We start from the raw sequence: 16,509 nt of genomic DNA, 5'->3' as shown, positions 1-16,509 counted from the left end.
TTGACACAGGCTTTTATGCTTATATAAATGGTACCTGAGCCTCGCAAAGGAGACTCAAGATCCTTGCACGGTTTTGCCTGTGATGTGGCCTCCGGGCGCTTGACCCAGCGGAGTGGAAATTCTGGACACTACAGTACTAAGGCATTTCCTGCAGGCTGCTGTATATGTCCAAGGGAGTGGACCCTTAACATGAAAGGGTACCCAATCCTTGAAGGTCCAAGTGACAGAAACCCACGGTGACGAGTGAACATTGGGCTCTTAGTTCCTAAGTGGCCCTGTGCCTGGACGGGTAAGTGAAACCCCTTTATTTTATTATTGTGGGGTGTCCCCGTGATTGTAACAATCTGTCAAGTTAGCCAAGGGCTGGACACCTGTGTGCAATGACCAATACGGGGGAGTTCTGGGCTAGCTGTGGATCTTTGCAAAGTGTACCTTTTTTGCCTGTGTCTGGCTGTTTTTTACCTGTATGTTGGTGCGCCATTTCGCCTTGGTTCACCATGTATCACATGTGTTCGCAAGAGCGCCGCTGGGCTCAGCAGTTTGGCGGCCCACACGTATTCGCTGCACATAATGCACCATGGCCTTTATTTCGGAACACGAAGATGCAAGCTTTATGTGAATACAGTCGCCCCCACTCGCCTGGACCGCACACATGCATGCATAGAACATTCCGGCGCATACCCAGATTATTTAAGCTGTGTATGCCAAGCATGTGGTGCTTCCAGAAGGCAGCTGTGGGACACAGAACAGGCTCTGAACAGACACTTGGTTCATTTCTCCTTAATGTGAGTCAACAGGTGTTGCTTGGCAGGCTAAAGGTGCTTTAGCAGGATTGTTGCATAGGCTCTGTATGAGTCTTCTAGGGAGGATGGTATCCTCCTTCGAAGCAGTGCCCTGTGCCCAGTTCCATTCCAGGCTTTTACAACAAGACATCTTGTTGGCTTGGAACAGAGGAAGAAAAGCCCTGTATTATCCAATGTGCTTATCTCCTCAGGCATGCTTAAGCCTAAACTGGTGGTTGCAGGATCAGAACCTGCAAAAGGGAAAATCCTTTCTCCTGGTAACTTGGAGAGTACTGACTATAGATGCCAGTCTCTTAGGCTGGGGAGCAACCTTAGACGGGCTCTCGCAGCCCAGGGGAAATTGTCAGGGACAGAGCAGACCCTGCCCATCAAGATCCTATAATTACGGGCAGTACGTCTGGCCCTATAATCCTGCACGGTGGAGCTTCAGGACTGCCCCATCAGGGTTCAGTCCAACAATGCCATGATAGTGGCCTATATAAACCACCAAGACAGTACCAGGGGTTGTTCAGCTCCTGAAGGAGGGGAACTACAGTCTAGCCTGGGCAGAGGGACATGTGCCGATGATATCGTCAGTCCATATCCCAGGCTTGGAGAACTGGAAGGCAGATTATCTCAGCCGCCAGCAGATCTGCCTGGGGGAATGGTCCCTACACCGAGGTGTTCCAGGAAATTTGCCGATGTTGGGGATGACTAGAGGTCGACCTACCGGCATCCAGCTTCAACAACAAGCTACAGTAGTTTGTGTCTCGAACTAGAGATCCTCTGGCAATTGGAGCAGATGCTCTGATAGTTCCATGGAGCCAGTACTACCTGGTTTATACTTTCCCTCCGATCTCTCTCCTTCCACATTTATTGCACAAGATTCAGAGGGGATTCCGGTCATTCTGGCGGCACCAGCCTGGCCCAGAAGGCCCTGGTTCCTGGAGATTTTGAGACTGAAAATAGACTGCCCATGGATGCTTCCATGTCGCCCCGATCTACTGTCTCAAGGTCCTATATTCCACCCTTATTTACAGTCTCTCAATTTGACGCCCTGGCTATTGAAGCCAAGGTGTTAAAGGACCATGGCATCTCGGGACCAATGGTGTCTACTAGTGAATGCTAGAAAAGCTATCACTAGGAAGATTTTTCATAAGGTCTGGAAGACTTGTATTGCTTGGTGTGAAGCCAGAAAATGGCATCCTCGGAAATATGTGATTGGGAGAATTTTCTTTTCTACAGTCTGCTGTGGAAATCAAATTGGCTTTGAGTACAATCAGAGGTCAAGTTCCGGCCCCATCGGTGTTCTTCCAAAGGCCTTTAGCCTCCCATTCACTGATCCAAACCTTTATGCAAGGGGCAACTCGTCTGTGTTACAGAAACAACCATGGAACCTATTAAAGAAATTCCATTGGACTTGCTGTCACATAAGCTAGCCTTCCTGGTGGCTGTCACCTGGGCTAGAAGGGTGTCGGAGTTGGTCGCCTATTCATGCAGGGAACCGTACTTGACCTGTTCCATCCTTTTTGCCAAAAGTGGTGTTGGCCTTTCATTTACATTAGGACATTATTTTGCCACCTTTTGTTCTCAGCCTCGTTCGGCGGAACTCCTTATAAGTTCTGATGGCTATTGTTTGGAAGGGTGTCCCCCTCCCCTTAAGGCTATTGCTCTGGGACGTCCCAGCAGGTAATGAATATTAACCTGACTCTCTGTCCCATGATGTGCTCAAAGAAAAGTATTTTACAGGGTAAGTATGACGTAAAGATCCTATTTTTGGGCAGTTTCTCCCAGTCTTCTTTGCAGGACCTCTCAAGCTCCATCAGGTTACATAGTAAGGTTGAATAAAGACACCAGTTCAACCTGAGTGTCTACAATTATCCCTATCCCTGTACATTGCACACTCACATCAGTCCCTACCCTCAAGGAGCCCACAATCATATACTAGGGCCAATTTTGGACAGAAGCTAATTAACCTACCTGCATGTCTTTGGAGTGTGGGAGGAAACTGGAGTGCCCGGAGGAAACTGGAGTGCCCGGAGGAAACCCACGCAGGCACAGGGAGAACATGCAAACTCCAGGCAGGTAGTGTTGTGGTTGGGATTCAAGCCAGCGACCCTTTTTACTGCTAGGTGAGAGTGCTAACCACTACACCACTGTGCCGCCCAGGTTTTATGGGGAGCGTTAGTGCACAGCCATTATCAGATCTCTCCAGAGATGTTCAATCAGGTTCAAGTCTGGGTCTTGAATGGGGCCACTCAAGGACATTAACAGAGTTGTCCCGTAGCCACTCCTGTGTTATCTTGGCTGTGTGCTTAGGGTCGTTGTCCTGTTGGAAGATGAACCTTTACCCCAGTGTGAGGTCCAGAGCTCTCTGGAGCAGGTTTTTATCAAGGATGTCTCTGTACATTGCTGCATACATCTTTCCCTCAAACCTGACTAGTCTCCCAGTTCCTGATGCTGAAAAACATCCCCACAGTATGATGCTGCCACCACCATGCTTCACTGTAGGGAGGATGGTATCGGCCAGGCGATGAACAGTGCCTGGTTTCCTCCAGATATGACACTTACCATTCAGGCCAAAGAGTTCAATCTTTCATCAGACCAGAGAATTTAGTTTCTCGTGGTCCGAGAGTCCTTCAGGTGCCTTCAGTCTTGGTAAACTCCAGGAAGGCTGTCATGCCTTTTACTGAGGAGTGGCTTCCATCTGGCCACTCTACCATACAGGTGGCGTGCTACAGAGATGGTGGTTCTTCTAGAAGGTTCTCCTCTCTCCACAGAGAAAGGCTGGAGCTCTCTCAGAGTGACCATTGGGTTCTTGGTCACCTCTCTGATTGAGGCCCTTATCCCCCAATCGCTCCCCCAATACAATTCTGTCTCGGAGGTCTACAGACAATTCACTGTTAACTGTGGGACCTTATATAGACAGGTGTGTGTGTGCCTTTTCTAAATCATGTCCAATCACAGGTGGACTCCAATCAAGTTGTAGAAACGGGTCAAGGATGATCAGTGGAAACAGGATGCATACTTATGTGATTTTATTTATTTATTTATTTATTTATAAATTTGCAAATGTTTCAAACTGCTTTCACGTTGTCATTATGGGGTATTGTTTGTATAATTTTGAGGAAAATAATGGATTTAATCTATTTTGGAATAAGGCTGTAAATGAAGCTCTGTGAATACTTTCCGGGTGAACTGTAGCAACTTGCCAGTCCTTGGATGTGGTGGACGCATTCGTTTTTAGTTTTTGCTTTTTCAAGCTTTTTTACATTTTTCATTTTTGCTGATCTTGGGAATAACACCCTTCCAGTCTTGGATAGCTCTGCTCACTATAGGTTACCTGTGAAGGGAGATATGGTTGGCCTGGCTGGACTTCAAACATGTCTGGCCTCTGTTAGTCTCCACTACATGGGGGAGAGATGTTGGGATTAGTAGATTACAAAAGGAAGATACTATCGCTGTCCAGTCGCATCAATGGTAGTAGGAAGGACATTCATTTCTGGCACGATCAACAGACATTTCCTGTACTTGCTAAAATTTTAACCTGAAAATGAATGCAGTGACTACATCTAAGGACTGGTAAACTGCAATCCATATTACGTTTAATTTCTGGGTTCAGTTATGGTTTATGAAAGGTGTATATTTGAAGTTGAGTTTTAGCCTATACAGGATATTTTATTAGGTGCTGTATATTCGGCACCTATTTTGAGTTGTAGTGTAATATTTAATGAGGCTGTACTTATGCAGTGTGTCAATCCGATATAACTGGTAAGCTTGCCCCAGTGGGTTAAACAATAGAAAACTTTGATTCCTCTCATCCACGTTAAACAGAGTACCCCCCCCCCCCCCCCCCCCTTTTCTTTTTCTTTTTTTTTTCTTTTTTTACCTGAGCACATCTGTTCCAGCGATGCGCACAAGCCCAGTGACTCCAGCCACTCTCTGTCCTCATTAGATTGATCATATCCAGTGACGAGGGGGTGGGGCCAAGCCCTGCTCTGTGTCAATGGGCACAGTAGTGGGACTCGTGATCGCACCCACACAGGTGCCCCCAGGGAAAGCAGCTATCCGCGGGGGCATCCGATGAAGAGGAATGCCGCTGGGGCACCCCAGAAGAGGATTGGGGCTGCTCTGTGCAAAATCCTTGCACAGAGCAGGTAAGTATAGGCATCTTTGTTAAAAAACAAAAAAAAACCTTTTACAGTCACTTTAAGGCGCAAACACTGTGCTTTACTATTATGCAGGAAGCACAAATCTCCACTATTTCTCTTCTCTTGGACATGGGAGAGTTGTCTTGAAAAAGTTTTGTTTTGAATGGTTGTTGGTTATATAATTGGTACAATAATGGATCTAGTACCATTACAAGCCACACCTGACAAATACATTTCATATCAACTTTATTAATTTAATAAAACATTAGAGAAAACTGTAACTATCGTTTCCCTTAAAAATGGTAATGCTAAGTTCCATCTCCATTTCTTTGTGCAGTACTGGAAAAAAATTATATAATACGTAAATATTTAAAATGCTGTTAAGCTGAACAGCTTTGGAACTTTTTCAATAGCTTTTTTTTTTTTTCTTTTAGTTTTCCATCAACTTTTGTATCCAACAATAATCAGTCGTCCTTAACGCCTATGCAAAATGTTCCTCTGCCGTCAATCTCTGCCTCCGCTCCATTACCTGCTGCAAGCAATTCTGTTGTCACATCAGGCTTCAGTGAGCTGAAAGCAACAAGTGGCAGCAGAAAGGCCAGAGTTCTGTATGACTATGATGCTGCCAACAGCAGTGAACTATCACTTCTTGCAGATGAGGTAATTGTTTTGGGTTCAGCTAGTATCTTACTAATTGCTTATTTTAAAAACTGTAAGTAACATCTGAAAGGTAGGTGCTCATTTTAAAACCTTGTGATTTAAATATAAATGGAGAACCGTGTACCTGATGCTTATGTTTAGTGCTGTCGGCTATGTGTGAGTACCTTGTTCATTAGACTGTAGTCACATGCAGTGGCAAGAAAAAGTATGTGATCCTCGTATAATTCACAATAGACAAATACAATGTGTTTAAGCACAAACAATTCTACATTGGTGTATTTTCATACATTCAAAGTGCTGAAGGAAAAAGTAGGTGAACCCACTGAGTAATAAATTCAGCGTAAACTCCTATAAGAGGCACTCAAACATTTTAACCCTTTCATGACGGCCGTGTGCAACTTTGCATTCATGGCTTGGTCCCCGCATGCTCGCAGACCAAAGAAAACTCATATTTTATCGGTGTTCTAATCACACGTGTGAGGTAGCGCCGCGATCGTCAGAGTGAGAGCAATAATGATAGCAAAAGAGCTCCTCTAAATCTAACCTGGTAACCGTAAAAATTTTTTAAAGCGTCGCCTATGGAGATTTTTAACTGCCGTCGTTTGCTGCCATTCCATGTGTGGGCAATTTCAAAGCGTGGCATGTTAACCACTTAAGGACCAGGCTTCTTTTTCAGATTTGGTGTTTACATATTTAAAACAGTTTTTTTGGCTAGAAAATTACTTGGAACCCCCAAACATTTTATATTGTTTTTTTTTCTAACACCCTAGAGAATAAAATGGCGGTCATTGAAATACTTTTTTTCACACCGTATTTGCGCAGCGGTCTTATAAGCGCACTTTGTTGAATAAAAAAAAAGACAACAGTAAAATTAGCCCAATTTTTGTTTATATTGTGAAAGATAATGGTACGCGGAGTAAATTGGTACCCAACATGTCACGCTTCAAAATTGCGCCCGCTCGTGGAATGGCGTCAAACTTTTAGCCTCAAAAATCTCCATAAGCGACATTTAAATTCTTCTTCAGGTTGCATTTGTTGCGTTACAGAGGAGGTCTAGGGCTAGAATTATTGCTCTCGCTCTACCAATTGCGACGATAACTCACGTGTGGTTTTACCACCGTTTTCATATGCGGGCGCTACTCACGTATGCGCTCGCTTCTGTGCGCAAGCTCGTCGTGACGGGGTGTTTTTAAAAACCTTTTTTTTTTTTTCTTCTTTATTTTAATTGATTTTATTTATTGTTACACTGTTATAAAAATAAAAAATTGATCACTTTTATTCCTATTACAAGGAATGTAAACATCCCTTGTAATAGAAAAAAGCATGGCAGGTCCTCTTAAATATGAGATCTGGGGTCAAAAAGTCCTCAGATCTCATATTTGGACTAAAATGCAAAAAAAAAAAATATACCGTTTTGACGTCGCTTCCGCCCTCCTATGGTATAGAGACGAGTGGGGGCCATCTTAGCCTCATTCGTCTCCATACTCAGCTAGCAAAAGGACCCGATCGCCTCCGCTGCTACCGATGGCTCCGGTAAGCGGCGGAAGGTGCGGGAGGGGGGTGGCACCTCTCCCGATGGCGGTGATCTTGCGGCGAATCCGCCGCGGAGACCACCGTTATCGTACAGAAGAACAGCGCCTGAAGAAATGGATATCTCGGTTGTGGCAGCAGCTGCTGCCGTTACTGAGATATCCCTCTTCAAAAATAGGACGTACATCGTCGTGCGCTGGTCGTTAAGTGGTTAAGTATCTACTCGGCATAACCTCATCTGTCACATTATACAAAAAAATTCTTTTTTTTTTTTATTCATGAAAGTATATTTTTTTCCCAGAAAATTGCACTTGAAAGACCACTGCGCAAATACCGTGTGACATAAAATATTGCAACGATCATCATTTTATTCTCTAGGGCAGTGATGGCGAACCTTGGCACCCCAGATGTTTTGGGACTACATTTCCCCATGAGGCTCAACTACACCGCAGAGTGCATGAGCATCATGGGAAATGTAGTTCCAAAACATCTGGGGTGCCAAGGTTCGCCACCACTGCTCTAGGGTTTCTGCTAAAAAAAAAAAAAAAAAATCTGTTTGGGCGTTCTAAGTAATTTTCTAGCAAAAAATACGGATTGTTTCGTGATTGGTGGATGGTTCTTTAAATATCTTTGTTTTATATCACTTTCACATGCCTGATTAAGGGGTCCTGCGTGACTCCAAAATTTTATTATCCGCTGTAACAATGTGATCACTGATTAAAAAACTTTGGACCCACTCTGGAGATCCTTGGTGTGCTGGTGACACTTTTTGTTTTGACTTAAAACAATCATAGCCCCACTTTGATGCACAGCCATTTAACAGGAACCTGTGCTTTGAGATTAGTATGTTAGATGAGGATAAGATTACATTTTATGTCAAATTACTGCAGAAGACCCATTAATTCAGGGGAGGTTCACTTGCCACTGTATATATTAGTCCAAATCAACTGTACGCGTCAGTGTGTTATAATTCTGGCTAGAATTTAATTAGAATTTATATGAAATGCCGTCGGATTAGATATATATATTTTTGGAATTTCTGTCTCTTGAACATAAAGGAAAGAGAACTCCCCAATGGGACATTAAAGGGTTTAAAGTCTCAGCAATAGCTAATTGCAAATGTTGAAAAAAATCTTTTACATTTTGACTACAAAAATATTTTACCAGAAAATATTAAGTAGAGCGTACTTAAACCCTTTAGCACACGTGCTAAAAAGGGGTACAACTAAAAATTACATGGCACCAGTGAGTACACAAACCGTTATCTATGCATGTAATCACTCAGTTGTGCTCCGCCCAAAATAAAACAACTAAGATATATAAAATACTAGGGGGTTTCAGAATAGAGCACATAACCCCTTGCTCCTATCAAAGATTAATCTGGCCTGCACGTTGCAATAAAAGTGAAGATATGTATGTTTAGGTCCTAAATAGTTCTATATATATACGATACTTGAGATAGTAAAAAAGGTGTATATGTGGAAGCCATTTAGGACCTAAACACACATCTCCACTTCTACTGCATAGTGCAGGCCAATAATTGAAAAGGACAGGGATGCCTGAAGTTGCTGGATTATTCTTTGAGGAGACAATAAGTTGTGCTCGCTGTGATGTAACACCCTTGTATTATTCAGTGATCAGCCATAATTTTATGACCACCCACCATAACCCTTGTGATTTGGACTCCACTAAGGCTCTGAATGTAGGCTGTAGTATCTGGCACCAAGCCGTCAGTAGCACATCTTTTAAGTCCTGTAAGTTGTGAAGTAGCACACCCCACAAATGCTCAATTGGTTTGAGATTTGGAGAATTTGAAGGCCAAGTCAACACCTTGAGCTCAGCGTTGTGCCCCTCCAAACCATTCTTGAATTCATCAGACCAGGCCATCTTCATCCATTTCTTGTGGTCCAGTTCTGATGCTCCATGTGAGCTTTTGGATGTGGCTACTGGTCAGCATGAGCACCCTATCAGGTCATTGGCTACACAGCCCGATATGCAACAAACTGCGATGCACAGTGGTTTTCTTTCTATCAGAAAAAGCATTAACTCTTTCAGCAATTTGAGCTAAAGTAGCTCTTCTATTGGATCGGACCATGCAGCCAGCCTTCGATTCCAATGTGCGTCAGTGAGCCTTAGATACCCGTGACCACTTTTAGTAGGTCCTGACCACTGCAGGCAATTAACATAGGAGCTACAGTTTTGGAATTGCTCTCACCCTGTCTAGCCATTACCATTTGGCCCTTGTCAAAGTCACTTAAATCCTTTCACATCCCAAATTTTTTTGCTTTCAACACATCAACTTTAGGGACAACGTGCTGACTTGCTGCCTAATATATCCTACCAAATTGCAGATGCCATTGTAACAAGGCAATCAATGTTGTTCACTTTACTGGACAGTGGTCATAATGTTATGGTTAATCAGCGTATCGTCTTACTTTATTTTGATGTATAACCTTTAATTGATACGGCAAGTAAATCCTTTATGTTTTCTTTATTTTGGTCAGGTCTGGTAACTAAAAAAAAATATATAAATGGGTCTTATAAGTAAATATTGTTTTACCCTGGAAGGGGGAGCTTTATTCTTCTACACTCATTTTCAAAGTTATCCTTATTTATTTTGGTGAATGTAGCCCGTTTAGAGTTCAGTAGCTCAAGCTTAGGTTTGTGCACACAAATGTCATTGCAAGGACTCATCGTTTTGCCTGTGTAAATGTGTAGAGGACTCCTTCCAAACATTTGATCAATGTGTAAGAAAGTAAGGCCCCTTTCACACTGCTGCAACTTGAAAGCTGTGCGATTTTGATGCTATTTCAGGGAATGCCTGTGTAAACTTGAGGTCTATGGACCTCAACTCGCGTCAGTCGGACCAAAGTAGTACAGGAACTACTTTTGAGGTTGGGGTGACTTGAAGTCGCACAGATATGAATGCTTATTATTAGGACTCATGGGGTGCGACTCTGTCCAAAGTTGCTGGAAAAATCACACAAGTGTGAAAGGGGCCTAAATCTTTCCTGCTTTGAACAAAATTCCAAATACCTCAACACAAACTTGCATGACAATGTAACCTAAAATTGCTACTTCTAATTAACATGCACATTTTCTTTCTTCTAGGTCATAACTGTGTATAGCATGCCTGGGATGGATTCTGATTGGTTGATGGGAGAGAGGGGCAACCAGAAAGGCAAAGTGCCAATTACCTACCTAGAGCTACTTAACTAACTGACTTGTTTTCTATTCTCTCCTGAAGTGCCGATTTTCAGCAAATAAATATTTATATGCAATTAGCTTGATGTAAAGCAAATGTAAAGATCTTCCAGATATAAATGTCTTTAAAAGAATTTCAGCCATGTAAACTGTCTTTTGGCTGTGCTGCCAATTTTCTTGCATGAAAAACCCTCAAGTCACATAACATTTTGTGTTTGACTATTATGGACTTGACAATTTTGTACTGACCTAGTGTCAATATTAACAAACTTCTGCCATGGGTTGGCAGGACGGGCGCGTGATAACTTTCTACTCCATTTGTGTGATTGGTGAATGGCTTTTTATTATTTTTCCTCCTTCGTAAAATAAATGTAAATGTTGTGCCAAATGTTTTATACTAATGTTATAGAACAGAGAGGCAGTGACATTCCCTAGTTGGCAAAGAACTATCGGGTATGTTTGACGGCGTTTAAACACTTTACATGGTTTCATTAGCTGGTCTCAAATTGCTACCTGTTTCAGGCCCTGAAATACTTTATATCATCAGGGTATCTGCTTTGTGGGTTTACTACAGGGGTCTCCAAACTAGCCATATGGCCTGTTTACTGTCCTTCAGACTTTAGGAGGGTCGGGTTGTGACTATTGAGAGTAGAAAATGCCTCAGACTTGGTGATCAGAGGGGGTAAAAAAATTGCATAAAATCACCTGTGGGTGGTAGGATGAGGAACAGTGCCTCATCATTGGTATATGTGGGAAGAATAATTTCCATTGTTAAAGTCAGTGGGAGGAATGGTGCCCCATTGTTGGTAGTATTAGGGGGAATAGTGCCCCATCCTTGATGTCAGTGGGAGGAATAGTGCCCTATTATCATTGGTATTGGGGGGAGTAGTAGTGCCCCATTATCAGTATTAGTGGGAAGAATAATCCTCATTATTTGTTTCAGTGGGAAGTATAATGGCCCTACTATGGTGTCGGTGGTATGAATAGTGCTTCATCTTTGGTGTCCATAAAAGGAATAGTGCCCCATAGTGGGTGTCATTGGGTGGTGTAGTGCCTTGTATCAGTGGGAGGAATAGTGCTTTAAGGGCTAGATGAAGGCAAACAAAGAGCCACATCCGGCCTGCAGGCTGCAGTTTGGAGACCACTGGTTTACTACACCAGACTAATTTTCACATTGGAACACGTTACATTTTTACAAAAAGTGTAACACTTAAATGGTAGTCTCCACCACCCCCAAAAAGCCCCCCTCAGTCTTTTTTACATACCTGTCCCTGATCCAGTGAGATATGGCTGCCTAGATTATACACCCACTTTGAACACATGCACTCTGCGCTCCTATTCATTTCTATAGAGCGATTCCAAGTACACGGTCAATCTGCAGCTCCCTGGGAATGACTGGCTCCATAGGAACAAATAGTGCAAAGGGCGTGCGCAACCTTGGCCATAGCCAGGAATTGTTTTTAATAGACATCTGTACGCCATATTTCATTGGATTAGGTCAGTATAAGACTGAGTGTGTGTGTTAAGGGCTACTATATAAAGATGCAGTTACACTTAAAAGAAGCATTTAGAGTATTGATGCATATGATATGCATCAATCATGAATTTTCCCATACGTTTACACTGACTTCTATGGAGTAATAAAAGCAAAGCGCAGACTAATCTTTTTTAGTTTGATGTCTGTGTGTCCTTTTGCCTTGTATTTCACATTATTGAAGAACAGTCTAAAATTTTATTAGTGTTACTATGTCGGCATGTCCGATTATGCTTCACGCAGCTGTTTACCCAAATTGCCATTCATTCAGATACGTGAAAAAGGCTGTGCTATATTTCATTTGTAAGCTTCATGGCCCAGGGATCATTCAGCATGCACTAAAATGATGTTGAAAACTTTGTAGTATTTGTCTTTCTTTTTGTCTGAACATCGTGCTGGAAGCATTCTTCTAACAGCAAGCTTGGATGCAACCTGTAAACATAAAGGAGCTGATATTGCTGACCTATTTTTGAAGATCCACGTAACAGCACCTTGGAGTCTCCCTGCACTGGATCTCTGATGTGCATGTGTGTTCAGGCTCAGATTCCTGAAGCAAGGGTGATGGGTGATTAGTGAACTGTGCCACGGTGAAACAGGGTATGCAATTTGTTAAACCAGGCTTTATTGTGGATGGAGTGCAAATTAGAATGTAATTAGAAAAGGCAGGCCAATAATTTCCATCACTGGGTACACTTCATATCACGTGGATGATTCTGGATATTTTCTCTTGATCTTTTAATGCCTGGTTTGCAGGCACATGAGCAGTGCATGAGGAAGGGAAGTGTTACAAAGTCAGTTACATCCTCTATGGCAAAGTCAACCTTCAAGGGAGCTACAATTACAAGAAGATGTTAGTTTACTTCACCATAATAAAAGCTGAAGAAGTACTGGGAATCATGCCCATATGTGTGAGTCAACCCAATCCTGGAATTTTGGTTTTAAATTAAGCCCGAGAGGAAATTGGGGTACCAGAACTACATTGGAACCTGCTGGTGCACCTGCATGTGTATTTTTAGACCTCATCCTGAAGCGGAACTCGCAGAAAACATGTTGGTCTTTGACTATCATGCACCTGTCTGTTTTACTGACCTGGTGTCAACATATCTAAAGCTGGTGGACTTTTTCTGATGGTGGACATGAACTTTTTTTATTTTACATAGCTTCAAATTCAACTCAAGAATATTATTTTAACCTACTGAATGTATGTGGGGTTTTAGGCGCACACCACCAACACACTCCATTTTGTATTGTTTTATAAATATATTTAAAATTTCTTTAGATTAAATGTAGAAACTAAAATTGCTTTAATACATTAAGCATAACAGACCAAACACATTTAAAACCTGTGTAAATTGGACTGTAAAATAAAAAAAAAAAGTTTTTGTTGTCTTAAATGTTTTGTTCAAATTCTTGTTTCTGTGAAGGTTTGACTTTCATATGGGTGTTGTATATGTTCCTGAACGTGTTTTAAGAGCCCATGTATACCAGTCACATTACGGTAAGGAACATTACTTTCATTTGTGTTTTGCCGTGCCATGCATTGTGCAGCACAGTACAGCGCACAACGGGGGAGTGTTTCAAAACTGGAGCAGCTGTGTATGGAAACCAATCAACTTCTCTCCTCAGCTTTTTCAGTTATGCCCCGTACACACATTCCGATTATCGTAAGACAGATCGTTCAGGTTTTTTTTTTGCGTACAACTAAGATAGAATACAACAGTGCAAAATGTGTGTAAGATTTTTGTCGTATGATTCTGGAAAAATCTTCCTTTGTGCGTAGCTACGTATTTTAAATGATGTCAAATACGTGTGACCCATGTGTCCTTCTGGTTTATTTTCGTGTTTCCGATCATGCGTGGTTTTGTCGAACGACTTTTATCGGACACATACTTTACTGACTACACGATTGCCGTACGATGGGCTGTCATCCGACAGAAGTTTTTCTGTTTGTCCCTTCGGATTTGGTTGGACGGACTGTCGTGATCGGTTGTCAAAAGCTGCATATTAACGATCAGATTATCGAACGATCTGTCCGAAAGCGACTTTTGTGGTCCGATAATCAGAACGTGTGTACGAGGCATTAGGCTTTGAAAATGAAAACTAGAAACTAATTGGTTGCCATGTACAGCTGCTCCTGTTAAAATCTCGCTCAGTGTTTTCTGTGCTGTGGAAAAATGCAGTCTGCACCAATTTATTTTTTTAATAAACTTTTTTTCAATTGGATGCCTAATGTAGAGATCTGCAGTGTACAAAAATGCATCCATTTTCATCTTTTGATTTTCCAAACTGCATTATAAACAAAGTGTGGGTTCTTTGGTGGAAGATTATGATAGTAACAATAAATATACAGCTATTTTATTTATTTTTACTTTTTTGGACTTGTTTACCTTTTTGATAAAAAATAAAATAATCGGGTGATATCCATTTATTACCAAATAAAGTCCACTTTGTCCTGAAAAACAAGGTATAATCCACCTGGATGCACAAAGTAGTTGTGATATGTTCAGTTTTACGAACGCGTGTCAAAGTTGTAAAATTGTGATTGCAAATTAATTTCTTACCCTCAGGTGTGAAGGGGTTAAGTTAACGATTTGATTGCATGCTGTGAATACTTAATCATAGTCACTGCTTTATAAGTATGCCCTTAGAGTGCTTGGAACCAGGGTCCACTTGCTGCACTTTAAAGTGCCTGTAAACCTCAAGTCTGAAATACAGTATGAACAAAGCATATCCTCCTATAGTGTGTACTTCGATTCAGATCACTGAGTGTCATTTCTGTCTGCTGCTAACAATATTAATTACTTCTGACAAGTTTTCCTGATACCAAGAGGGGAAAAAGGTGACAAGAGAGGGGCCTATGTTCCTGTGGGGGGATGGGAGATGTTTGTTTCATCTCTGTGTATCATCTGAGGCTAGTCGCTTCACTGGGTATGGGTTTACAACCACTTTAAACAAATTCATACATAACTGCTACCTTACATGTCCCTTGTGATTTTGTAGCTGGTTGGGTCCAGTTAGAAATCATGATTATATGTAGTGATGAGATAACTGCCTTCTGGTGTCAGCTGTTTATGGTGTACCTAAAGACACCACTGATTGTGACTCATCAGGGGAAAAGGAATCAGACTGTCTGGAACAGCTTTTCCAATGACTTGCAGCCTTTCTCAACCAGTATTCTTCCAGCAGTGGCCAGGGGTTCCTTGAGGCTTTAGGAATTGCTGTTGCTGATAAATCACCACTAACATCAATGATCTTTTTAGCTTTTGCAATGGGAATACATGCATGTTCTTGTGGGCAAATGTACTGTAAATACTTATGGTCCTATCACAAATCAGATTAAATGGGGTACTTTGGTTTACTCTAATGGTCTCCAAACTGCAGTGCTGTGCTTGCCTTTAATTGGCCCTTGGGGCACTATTCCTGCCAGACACCAACAGTGGACATCATTAATGATATGGCACCTGTTACTCCCACTGATTCCAACAATGGGGCACTATTCATCCTACTGACCAAAAGTTTCTTGAAATGTTTTTACTCCCTCCGATCACCAAGCCTGAGGCATTATTTACACCCACTGTCCAGCCCCCCAAAGTCTGAAGGACAGTAAACTGCCCCTTTTGTTTAGAAAGTTTGGAGACCCCTGGTTCAATCAAATGGCCTCACGTCAAAGATTATATTCTTGTCAATATCCTTACCTTTCGATTGGCTTTAATACTGAAATGGGAGGCTATGCTGTTCTGTTTCTAGCTCAACTTTCTAGGGGCCCTTCCACATCTCACATCAGGACATGAAAGGGAGCTTGCTCAGCATACAACTGTATAGGATGAAGATTGGAACTGAGGCTGTGCTACCTAAAATTCAGATAAATCCAGATCCAAGGGAATGTGTAAAACGTTAAAGCGGAGTTCCAGGAAAAAAAGTGTGGACACACTATGACGTACAGTGCCTTGAAAAAGTGTTCATACCCCTTGAAATTTTCCACATTTTGTAATTTTACAACCAAAAACATAAATGTATTTTATGTGATAGACCAACACAAAGTGCCACATAATAGTGAAGTGGAATGAAATAGTTTTCTACATTTTTTTTTTTTTTTTTTTAACGAATACCTAAAAAGTGTGGCATGCATTTGTATTCAGCTCCTGTCAGTCAATAATTTGTAGAACCACCTTCCGCTGCAATTACAGCTGCAAGTCTTTTTTTGGGGATGTCTCTACCAGCTTTGCACAGCTAGAGCGTGACATTTTTGCCCATTCTTTGCAGAATAGCTCAAGCGCTGTTGAATTGGATGGAGTGTGTCTAAACAGCAATTTTCAAGTCTTGCTACAGATTCTCTATTGGATTTAGGTCTGGACTTTGACTGGCCATTCTAACACATGAATATACTTTGATCTAAACCATTCAATTGTAGCTCTGGCTGTATGTTTAGGGTTGTTGTCCTGTTGGAAAGTGAACCTCTATCTTTTGCAGACTCTAAAAGGTTTTCTTCTAAGATTGCCCTGTAATTGGCTCATCTAGCTTCCCATCAACTCTGACCAGCTTCCCTGTCCCTGCTGTAGAAAAGCATCCCCACAACATTATGCTGCCACCACCATGTTCCACGGTGGGGATGGTGTGTTAGTTTTCCGCCACAGATAGCGTTTTGCTT

General features: G+C 42.0%; 1 protein-coding gene across 4 annotated transcripts in view; it reads left to right on the top strand.

Annotated features, from left to right (window-relative positions):
* Positions 1-13,255, top strand: part of SH3GLB1 (SH3 domain containing GRB2 like, endophilin B1) — a 91,965-nt gene extending 78,710 nt beyond the window's left edge. For all 4 annotated transcript variants that reach the window (XM_077452970.1, XM_077452969.1, XM_077452967.1 and 1 more), the window contains 2 exons: positions 5,368-5,593; positions 10,235-13,255. In XM_077452970.1, coding sequence (XP_077309096.1) covers positions 5,368-5,593; positions 10,235-10,342 — 334 coding nt within the window. In that variant the 3' untranslated portion in view covers positions 10,343-13,255. The remainder of the gene's footprint in view (positions 1-5,367; positions 5,594-10,234) is intronic.
* The last annotated feature ends 3,254 nt before the right edge of the window (positions 13,256-16,509 follow it).

The sequence above is a fragment of the Lithobates pipiens genome, unplaced genomic scaffold, assembly GCF_037356315.1.
Source record: "Lithobates pipiens isolate NorthernLeopardFrog02 unplaced genomic scaffold, aLitPip1_a1.2 Scaffold_23, whole genome shotgun sequence".
Lineage (NCBI taxonomy): Eukaryota > Metazoa > Chordata > Amphibia > Anura > Ranidae > Lithobates > Lithobates pipiens.
This window is presented reverse-complemented; position numbering and strand designations above follow the sequence as displayed.